Source organism: Cottoperca gobio, chromosome 10, assembly GCF_900634415.1.
Source record: "Cottoperca gobio chromosome 10, fCotGob3.1, whole genome shotgun sequence".
Lineage (NCBI taxonomy): Eukaryota > Metazoa > Chordata > Actinopteri > Perciformes > Bovichtidae > Cottoperca > Cottoperca gobio.
The window spans coordinates 12,713,695-12,724,559 of record NC_041364.1 but is presented as its reverse complement, the minus strand read 5'-3'; the positions used below and the strand labels follow the sequence as shown (position 1 = coordinate 12,724,559).

The window sequence follows — 10,865 nt, the reverse complement described above, 5'->3', positions numbered from 1 at the left end:
AAGCATTGCTTTTGTAGTTACAGCTTTTCATTGACTTCAACACGATAATATCAAACTCAACATTTTGGGAAATATCAATATAATTGGAAACATTAGCTCTGGTTTTAGTTCCTCTTGATTACCAGTGTAACTCTGCAATACACTTGTTTCTTTCACATCTCTTGTTGTAATTTGTACTTTCAACTCGAAGGGTCGCTGTTGGCAAGCTTGTTCCGATTTAACTACATGCTATTTTTTTTCTGTCCGTGTCCTGCCCCTTCGTGCACATACGGGTGTCATAATCGCAGAAAGACAGAATGAATAGTCCGCGCTCATAAGCAGCCCTGTGAGGAATTATATCCCTGGATACATTGTTTTGCTTCCTAGAGTTGGAGTTTGGATGATTTTTCTTTGATTATCTGCTTTGGTATTGACTGCATTGGGGATGCTTTTGTTTTGACGGTGCAGGAAAAACGACTTCAGGCAGAACAATGAGACGGCAAGTACTGTTGTTTCTCTCGGTGCTATGTCTCGGCTACGTGCTCGGGCAAGTCAGCTATTCTATCCCCGAAGAAATGTCGAAAGGCTCTGTCGTTGGTAACATAGCGCATGATTTAGGTTTAGATCTGAAAAGGCTGAAATCAGGTAAAGCTCGTGTCTATACGGGAGGCAGCGTAGAATGCATCGGGCTGAATAAAGAAAGGGGAGTCCTCCTTATCCAGGAGAGGATAGACAGAGAGGCTTTGTGCGGAGAGACGACGCCTTGTGCTTTACATTTCCAGTTAATTCTGGAAAGCCCAATGGAACTGTTTCGTGTAACAGTGGAGATCACTGACATAAACGATAATACCCCCAGTTTTACAAACAAAGAAAAACGCTTTGAAATCAGCGAGTCTGCTGTGATAGGCTCGAAATTTGTATTAGAAAAAGCAGTTGATTCCGATATTGGGATGAATGGCTTACAACGATACTCACTTACTCCCACTGATAACTTTGTATTAAAACCAGGAAATCAGGCAGGTGGAAGTAAAAAGGTCGAGATGGTTCTGCAGAAGCCTCTAGATAGAGAAAAGCAGACATACATCTCACTGTTATTAACTGCTATAGATGGAGGAGAGCCGCATATGTCAGGGACAATGCAGATATTTGTCAATGTATTAGATGTGAATGACAACGCACCTGCTTTTGCTAAACCGCTGTATAGAGCAAAAATACTCGAAGATTCTCCCAAAGGCACCAGCGTGACGACTGTAAGTGCATCTGATAAAGACATCGGCTCAAACGGAGAAGTATCATATTTGATATCTACTAGTGAACGTCTTTTATCTGAACTATTTAAAATTAATTCAGAAACTGGTGAAATTATCCTTATCGGTGGAATAGATTATGAAAAGGCGAAAAAGTATGAAATTGATATTGAAGTTGTAGACAGCGGGGGACTCTCCGATTCCACTAAAGTAATCGTTGATGTTATTGATATAAATGACAATAATCCTCACATAAACATTGTTTCTAAATCAGAGTCCATATCAGAGGACTCACCTCCAAGCACTGTTATAGCCATGTTAAGTGTAAATGATCCAGATTCAGAGAATAATGGAGAGGTAGAGTGTAATATAGATGGTAATATTCCCTTCAAAATACAATCTACATTAAATGGATTTTATACTTTAGTAACAGAGGTAGCTTTAGACCGAGAGATCTCTTCTCATTATAATGTAACAGTGACCTGCTCTGATGAAGGAGTGCCCTCCCTCTCCAGCAGCGTCACTCTCACCTTACAGATCTCTGATGTGAATGATAACGCGCCTGTCTTTGAGAGGAACTCATATGAGGCCTACATTGTAGAAAACAACACACCAGGCCTCTCTATATTCACAGTGAGAGCCAGAGACGCTGACTGGAACCAGAATGCCCGTGTTTCTTATATCCTGGAGGACTCCTCTGTTAACGGAGTGCCAGTCTCCTCATATGTGTCCGTTAGTGCTGATAGTGGAGTCATCCATGCAGTGCGCTCTTTTGACTACGAGCAGATCAAAGACTTCCACTTCCGCGTCAAAGCGCTGGATGGAGGCTCCCCTCCACTCAGTAGCAATGTGACAGTGAAAATACTGATCCAGGACCAGAACGACAACCCTCCTCAGGTTCTGTACCCAGTCCAGACTGGTGGCTCTCTGGTGGCTGAAATGGTGCCTCGTTCAGCAGATGTGAGCTATCTGGTCACTAAAGTGGTGGCTGTTGATGTGGACTCTGGACAGAATGCCTGGCTCTCCTATAAACTGCAGAAAGCCACAGACAGGGCGCTGTTTGAAGTGGGCTTACAGAATGGAGAAATAAGAACTATCCGCCAAGTGACTGATAAAGATGCTGTGAAACAAAGACTGACTGTTATAGTGGAGGACAACGGGCAGCCCTCTCGTTCAGCTACAGTCATTGTTAACGTGGCGGTGGCGGACAGCTTCCCTGAAGTGCTGTCTGAGTTCACTGACTTTACACACGACAAGGAGTACAATGATAACCTGACTTTTTACTTAGTGCTGGCTCTGGCTGTAGTCTCCTTCCTCTTCATCACGTGTTTAGTGGTTATTATATCAGTGAAAATCTACAGGTGGAGACAGTCTCGCATCATGTTTCACTCCAACCTCCCTGTGATTCCATATTATCCTCCACGTTACTCAGACACTTTGGGGACAGGGACTCTCCAACACGTGTACAATTACGAGGTGTGCAGGACGACTGACTCCAGAAAGAGTGACTGTAAGTTCGGCACAGCCGGTAGTCAGAACGTGCTGATAATGGACCCCAGTGCTACCGGGACGATGCAGCGGATACAGAGTGAAAAGAGCATCCTGGATGAACCAGACTCTCCGGTAGAGGTTGGTCAATTTGGGTTATTTTAGTTTAACCTTTCTGCTTGTCGTATCTCACTGATAAATGCCTAACCAGTCGTCATTCATTATTAGTCTGAAATCAGCACCATGGACAGAGGCACTGATGTTTCCCTATAGCAGGGGTCTTCAACGTTTTTCACGCAACGTGCGTGGCGGACTTATTGTAGTTCACCCCTCTCCTTTCCTCCACTCTGTCTCTGACTGTAAGTGTGTGTCGCTGCCCTTCGCGAAGTACAGCGGAGGAGGGAATGTAAATAGCAAAGCAAAAAAGCAAAAAAAACTCAATGTTTTTTTTATTTATTTTGTAATTGCTTTATCTACAAACAATTTTGTGACCCCCCTACAGTACCTCCGTGGAGCAACCATGGGGGTCGCAGACCCCCTGTTGAAGACCTATACCCTAGAGTTGTTCCTGTTTTTTAAGTGCTATATGTTGTAGCCCATGGCGAGTGTGTTTTATAGCAGTTAACTTTGTCATCATATCTATCTATCTATCTATCTATCTATCTATCTATCTATCTATCTATCTATCTATCTATCTATCTATCTATCTATCTATCTATCTATCTATCTATCTATCTATCTATCTATCTATCTATCTATCTATCTATCTATCTATCTATCTATCTATCTATCTATCTATCTATCTATCTATCTATCTATCTATCTATCTATCTATCTATCTATCTATCTATCTATCTATCTATCTATCTATCTATCTATCTATCTATCTATCTATCTATCTATCTATCTATCTATCTATCTATCTATCTATCTATCTATCTATCTATCTATCTATCTATCTATCTATCTATCTATCTATCTATCTATCTATCTATCTATCTATCTATCTATCTATCTATCTATCTATCTATCTATCTATCTATCTATCTATCTATCTATCTATCTATCTATCTATCTATCTATCTATCTATCTATCTATCTATCTATCTATCTATCTATCTATCTATCTATCTATCTATCTATCTATCTATCTATCTATCTATCTATCTATCTATCTATCTATCTATCATATATCTATCTATCTATCTCTATCTATCTATCTATCTATCTATCTATCTATCTATCTATCTATCTATCTATCTATCTATCTATCTATCTATCTATCTATCTATCTATCTATCTATCTATCTATCTATCTATCTATCTATCTTTCGTAACATGTCAACCTTTACATAACATGTAAGGATTTACAAGTATTTGGCGATTACATGTCGGTGGCACTAATCATTATTTTTAATGAACTTGAAGTCCTTATATCAAAATAATTTAATAGTTTTTAATTTACACTCTATCATAACGGGATGTTTGAATATCGTTTTAGCCAAAGTATGAAGTAAGCCATTTAGTTTTCAGTTTTGCATTTGTTTGATCAACTATTTGATTGGCCCTCTCTCCTGGTACATGTAAAATGTGTGTACTCTCAAGTACAGTGTTTTTTTCTATCGGCGCTTTCTGTAGTTCATTACTGTGTACTCTTAGGGCCGCTGTTGGACAGTGTGTTGATTTTTCACGGTGGATTTGAAAAGAAACCTCCCCCATCATGATGATATCAGAGAGTGAAAGACGGACACAGGGTTACAACGTCGGCGGACATTTAAACGAGAGTGGATTAACGCTTCTTCCTTCTTTCTTTTTTCTACCGATGTGGACAATTATGGAGTCACCCCTTATCCTCGTTTTTTATAAACTGTAAAGGACCGTAAATATCTGGGAATCGTGGAAAATAATTCGTCTTATATTATAAGAGGAAAATGTCGGGCAGAACAATGAGACGGCAAGTACTGTTGTTTTCCTTGGTCCTTCATCTCAGCTCAGTGCTCGGCCAAGTCAGCTACTCCATCCCTGAGGAAATGCCGAGTGGCTCTTTAGTCGGTAATATTGCTCAGGATTTGGGTTTAGATATAAAAAGACTGAAATCAGGTAAAGCTCGCGTGTATACAGGAGACAGTGCGGGATACATCGAGCTCAACAAAGAACGAGGAGTCCTCGTTATCAAAGACAAAATAGACAGAGAAGCAATTTGCAGACAGACTACGCCTTGTGCTTTACATTTTCAGATCATTTTGGAAAACCCCATGGAGTTCTACAGTGTCACAATCGAGATTACAGATATAAATGACAATCCTCCCACTTTTGAAAAAAATGAAGTCAGTTTTAAAATTAGCGAATCTGCTGTAATTGGAGCAAAGTTTGTATTAGATAGAGCAATAGATCTTGATGTTGGCAAAAATGGTCTTCAAAAATACGATCTTAAACCTACCGATAATTTTGTACTGAAACGGGACAATCAAGGTGATGGGACAGAAAAAGTAGAGATGGTTTTACAGAAGCCCCTCGACAGAGAGAAGGACGAATTGATTTCTTTAGTGTTAACAGCTTTTGATGGAGGAGACCCGCAAATGTCAGGAACAATTCGTATTTTCATCACGGTGTTAGATGCCAACGATAATGCTCCTATTTTTACACAGACCACCTACACAGCCACTGTTTTTGAAAATGCCCCAGAAGGGACAGTTGTCACCGTCGTTACTGCGTCAGATGCAGATCATGGGACGAACGGTAGAATAAGATATTCAATTACAAACAGTTTAGATCAAGCCCATGCACTGTTTCAGATAAACGAAAACAGTGGTGAAATTAGATTAATTGGAAATATTGATTATGAAAATGCACGGAATTACCATATTAACATACGTGCAAGTGATGATGGTGGACTTACAGATTCGTGTAAGGTCATAGTTGAGGTGGTGGATATGAATGACAACAAACCAACGATTGATATAATGTCAAAATCTACCATGATATCTGAACACTCTAAACCGAGCACGGTTGTAGCAATGATGAACGTGCAAGACCCAGATTCAAATGAAAACGGTAAAGTTAATTGTTTTATCAACGATAACACCCCTCTGACTATAATGTCGACATCAAATAATTTCTATAGTTTAGTGACGGACAGTGAGTTAGACAGAGAGATCTCTTCTCAATATAATATAACGGTGACTTGCTCTGATGAAGGAGTGCCCTCCCTCTCCAGCAGCGTCACTCTCACCTTACAGATCTCTGATGTGAATGATAACGCACCTGTCTTTGAGAAGAGCTCATATGAGGCCTATATTGTAGAAAACAACACACCAGGCCTCTCTATATTCACAGTGAGAGCCAGAGATGCTGACTGGAACCAGAATGCCCGTGTTTCTTACATACTGGAGGACTCCTCTGTTAACGGAGTGCCAGTCTCCTCATATGTGTCCGTTAGTGCTGATAGTGGAGTTATCCATGCAGTGCGCTCTTTTGACTACGAGCAGATCAAAGACTTCCACTTCCGTGTCAAAGCTCAGGATGGAGGCTCCCCTCCACTCAGTAGCAATGTGACTGTGAAAATACTGATCCAGGACCAGAACGACAACCCTCCTCAGGTTCTGTACCCAGTCCAGACTGGTGGCTCTCTGGTGGCTGAAATGGTGCCTCGTTCAGCAGATGTGAGCTATCTGGTCACTAAAGTGGTGGCTGTTGATGTGGACTCTGGACAGAATGCCTGGCTCTCCTATAAACTGCAGAAAGCCACAGACAGGGCGCTGTTTGAAGTGGGCTTACAGAATGGAGAAATAAGAACTATCCGCCAAGTGACTGATAAAGATGCTGTGAAACAAAGACTGACTGTTATAGTGGAGGACAACGGGCAGCCCTCTCGTTCAGCTACAGTCATTGTTAACGTGGCGGTGGCGGACAGCTTCCCTGAAGTGCTGTCTGAGTTCACTGACTTTACACACGACAAGGAGTACAATGATAACCTGACTTTTTACTTAGTGCTGGCTCTGGCTGTAGTCTCCTTCCTCTTCATCACGTGTTTAGTGGTTATTATATCAGTGAAAATCTACAGGTGGAGACAGTCTCGCATCATGTTTCACTCCAACCTCCCTGTGATTCCATATTATCCACCACGTTACTCAGACACTTTGGGGACAGGGACTCTCCAACACGTGTACAATTATGAGGTGTGCAGGACGACTGACTCCAGAAAGAGTGACTGTAAGTTCGGCACAGCCGGTAGTCAGAACGTGCTGATAATGGACCCCAGTGCTACAGGGACGATGCAGCGGATACACAGTGAAAAGAGCATCCTGGATGAACCAGACTCTCCTCTGGAGGTTGGTCAATTTGGGTTATTTCAGTTGTAACCTTTCTGCTCGTTCTATGTGATTGATAAATTCCTAACCAGTTGTCATTTATCATTAGTCTGTAATCAGCACCATGGACAGAGGAACTGATGTCGCCCTAATCCTATCCATCTATCTGTCTATATGTCTATCAATGGGGCTTACATTGATTACCTTAACTTTTGAAAACATGACATCATTGTTTGTTTATTAAGTTACATCTATATTTAGCATTTTTCCAATACAAAACATGCTTTAATATTTGTAGGGGTGACAAAGAGCTACTGTAGAGACTCAAAGTGATTTGTGTGCAGTCTAGTTCTATGTGTTGCTCTTCGTAGTAGTTTACTTTTATCATTATTGGACTCCCAAACTATCAGGATACTTTCACCTATTCACTAAACTATAAGAAGATACTATTACTAATTGTAATGTTTTACTTTGAACACTTATCTGGGTAAATATTTAATAAAACACTCATATCACAGACTTAATCCAGAACCTTAGTTAGACTAGCCAAATACTATTATACTGCTACTACTTATCATTTGATTAATAATAATAACAATTATAATAATAATAATAATAATAATAATAATAATAATAATAATAATAATAATAATAATAATAATAATAATAATAATAATAATGATCATACTCATAAATAACATTTTGGTTTGTTTTTCCTTATTCACATTTCTCATACCCTTTACCAACACTTGCCGTTTGGTGTATTGAACAGAAAGGGCCGCTATTGACCAGAGTGTGGCAGTCTTAGATAGGACTGGTAAATGTACCTCCCCCTTAGTTTGTGACATGGTAGACAATAAAACAGGCACGAACCGCCTGTCGTCTTTTAAATGAATAACTGCACACGGACATGGAAAGCTATTAGTTTTTCATTGATCATATCCTTGAGATACGGTCGGAAGTTTTAGCACTATTCATATGGATTACGGTTTCTTTTCTTTTTTTTAAGCAATGGAATACAACGACAAAACAATGAGACGGCAAGTACTGTTGTTCATCTTGGTTCTCTCTCTCACCTCGGTGTTCGGGCAAGTCAGCTACTCCATTCCTGAGGAAATGGAGAAAGGTTCATTAGTCTGTAATTTAGCCCAGGATTTAGGATTAGATTTTAAAAGGCTCAGATCGGGTAAATCTCGTATTCATTCGGGAGACAGTGCGGAATATATCGAGCTGAACAGGGACAGGGGTGTCCTCCTTATCAAAGAGAGAATAGACAGAGAAACGCTGTGCGGAGAAACGACGCCCTGTGCTTTACATCTACAGATGATTTTGGAAAACCCGATGGAATTGTTTCGCATAACAATAGAAATCACAGACATAAACGATAATGCTCCCAGCTTTGCGTCGAGTGAGAAGCGTTTTGAAATCAGTGAGTCAGCCGTTATTGGGTCTAAATTTGTACTGGAGAAAGCCATCGATGCTGACATTGGTACAAATGGTCTCCAAAGCTATTCACTTAATCCAACGAACAACTTTGCTTTGAAACTAGAGAATCAAGCTGACGGAAGTAAAAAGGTAGAAATGGTTTTACAGAAGCCTCTAGATCGAGAGCACCAGGCTCAGATATCTCTATTGTTAACAGCTCTAGATGGCGGACAGCCGCGTATGTCAGGTACAATGCAGATAACTGTTAACGTGTTAGACGCAAATGACAATGCACCGGTTTTTACTAAGCCAGTATACAAGGTAACAATAACCGAGAATTCCCCGAGGGGAACCAGTGTTATAACTGTTAGTGCATCTGACAAAGACGGAGGCTCTTATGGAGAAATATCATACGCTATTTCAAATAGCAAGCGTCGATTATCCGACCTATTTCAGATCAATGGAAAAACAGGAGAGGTTATCCTGATAGGTGAAATAGATTATGAAAAAGCTAAGCTCTTTCAAATAGATATAGAGGCTATAGATAATGGAGGACTATCTGATTCCAGTAAGATCATAATTGATATCATCGATGTCAATGACAATAGTCCTCAGTTAAAAATACTCTCTAACTCAGACAACATTTTAGAAGACTCCCCTGAGAATACTGTAATTGCTATGCTAAGCGTAAATGATCCTGACTCTGAGAGGAATGGTGAGGTAAAGTGTAATATCAATGACGAAATTCCTTTTAAAATACAAAACACAATGAATGGATTTTATAGTTTAGCTACAGAGGTAGCTTTAGACAGAGAAATCTCTTCACATTATAATATAACAGTGACCTGCTCTGATGAAGGAGTGCCCTCCCTCTCCAGCAGCGTCACTCTCACCTTACAGATCTCTGATGTGAATGATAACGCGCCTGTCTTTGAGAGGAGCTCATATGAGGCCTACATTGTAGAAAACAACACACCAGGCCTCTCTATATTCACAGTGAGAGCCAGAGACGCTGACTGGAACCAGAATGCCCGTGTTTCTTACATCCTGGAGGACTCCTCTGTTAACGGAGTGCCAGTCTCCTCATATGTGTCCGTTAGTGCTGATAGTGGAGTCATCCATGCAGTGCGCTCTTTTGACTACGAGCAGATCAAAGATTTCCACTTCCGTGTCAAAGCGCAGGATGGAGGTTCCCCTCCACTCAGTAGCAATGTGACTGTGAAAATACTGATCCAGGACCAGAACGACAACCCTCCTCAGGTTCTGTACCCAGTCCAGACTGGTGGCTCTCTGGTGGCTGAAATGGTGCCTCGTTCAGCAGATGTGAGCTATCTGGTCACTAAAGTGGTGGCTGTTGATGTGGACTCTGGACAGAATGCCTGGCTCTCCTATAAACTGCAGAAAGCCACAGACAGGGCGCTGTTTGAAGTGGGCTTACAGAATGGAGAAATAAGAACTATCCGCCAAGTGACTGATAAAGATGCTGTGAAACAAAGACTGACTGTTATAGTGGAGGACAACGGGCAGCCCTCTCGTTCAGCTACAGTCATTGTTAACGTGGCGGTGGCGGACAGCTTCCCTGAAGTGCTGTCTGAGTTCACTGACTTTACACACGACAAGGAGTACAATGATAACCTGACTTTTTACTTAGTGCTGGCTCTGGCTGTAGTCTCCTTCCTCTTCATCACGTGTTTAGTGGTTATTATATCAGTGAAAATCTACAGGTGGAGACAGTCTCGCATCATGTTTCACTCCAACCTCCCTGTGATTCCATATTATCCTCCACGTTACTCAGACACTTTGGGGACAGGGACTCTCCAACACGTGTACAATTACGAGGTGTGCAGGACGACTGACTCCAGAAAGAGTGACTGTAAGTTCGTCACAGCCGGTAGTCAGAACGTGCTGATAATGGACCCCAGTGCTACAGGGACGATGCAGCGGATACAGAGTGAAAAGAGCATCATGGATGAACCAGACTCTCCTCTAGAGGTTAGTCATATGGGGCTAATTCTTATTTTAAACCTTGGCTCTCGATATGAGACTAATACGTTTGTTTGAATATGTCAGTTACGCAAAACATCAGCACTTTGGAAAGCGACAATGAAAGCACAGTTCACATAGTTTCGCTTTCGTACGCTCCCTCGACATGCACTATTTCCTGTTTATAGCAGACTATTTTATCCAGTATACTACTTCCCAATTCATTTGACGTATTCCTTATAGGTGCATTTCATTTCATTGTATTGCATTATTCTGGTGAATTGGTCAGTCCATGTTTATATTATGTAGCATTTTGAATATTCATGACATTCTAGCTTTTTTTCCTATGTACTTCCACAATTTGAACTCATCGGGCCGCTGTTGCCCAATATGTTGCAGTTGTGAATTGCTTTTGTAACAGATTCTCAGTCAT

The 10,865-nt window shown here is 40.9% G+C and overlaps 2 protein-coding genes across 2 annotated transcripts; both read left to right on the top strand.

The window, feature by feature from the left end:
• The first annotated feature begins 382 nt into the window (after window positions 1–382).
• Window positions 383–2,974, top strand: LOC115015029 (protocadherin beta-16-like). Its single transcript, XM_029442194.1, has 2 exons — window positions 383–2,855; window positions 2,954–2,974. Exons 1-2 carry the CDS (start codon window positions 471–473, stop codon window positions 2,972–2,974), a joined length of 2,406 nt encoding a protein of 801 aa, XP_029298054.1. The 5' UTR covers window positions 383–470.
• Window positions 2,975–4,645: 1,671 nt separating this feature from the next.
• On the top strand, window positions 4,646–7,140 carry LOC115015028 (protocadherin beta-16-like). Its single transcript, XM_029442193.1, has 2 exons — window positions 4,646–7,045; window positions 7,117–7,140. The coding sequence occupies exons 1-2, from the start codon at window positions 4,646–4,648 to the stop codon at window positions 7,138–7,140; spliced, it is 2,424 nt and encodes an 807-aa protein (XP_029298053.1).
• The last annotated feature ends 3,725 nt before the right edge of the window (window positions 7,141–10,865 follow it).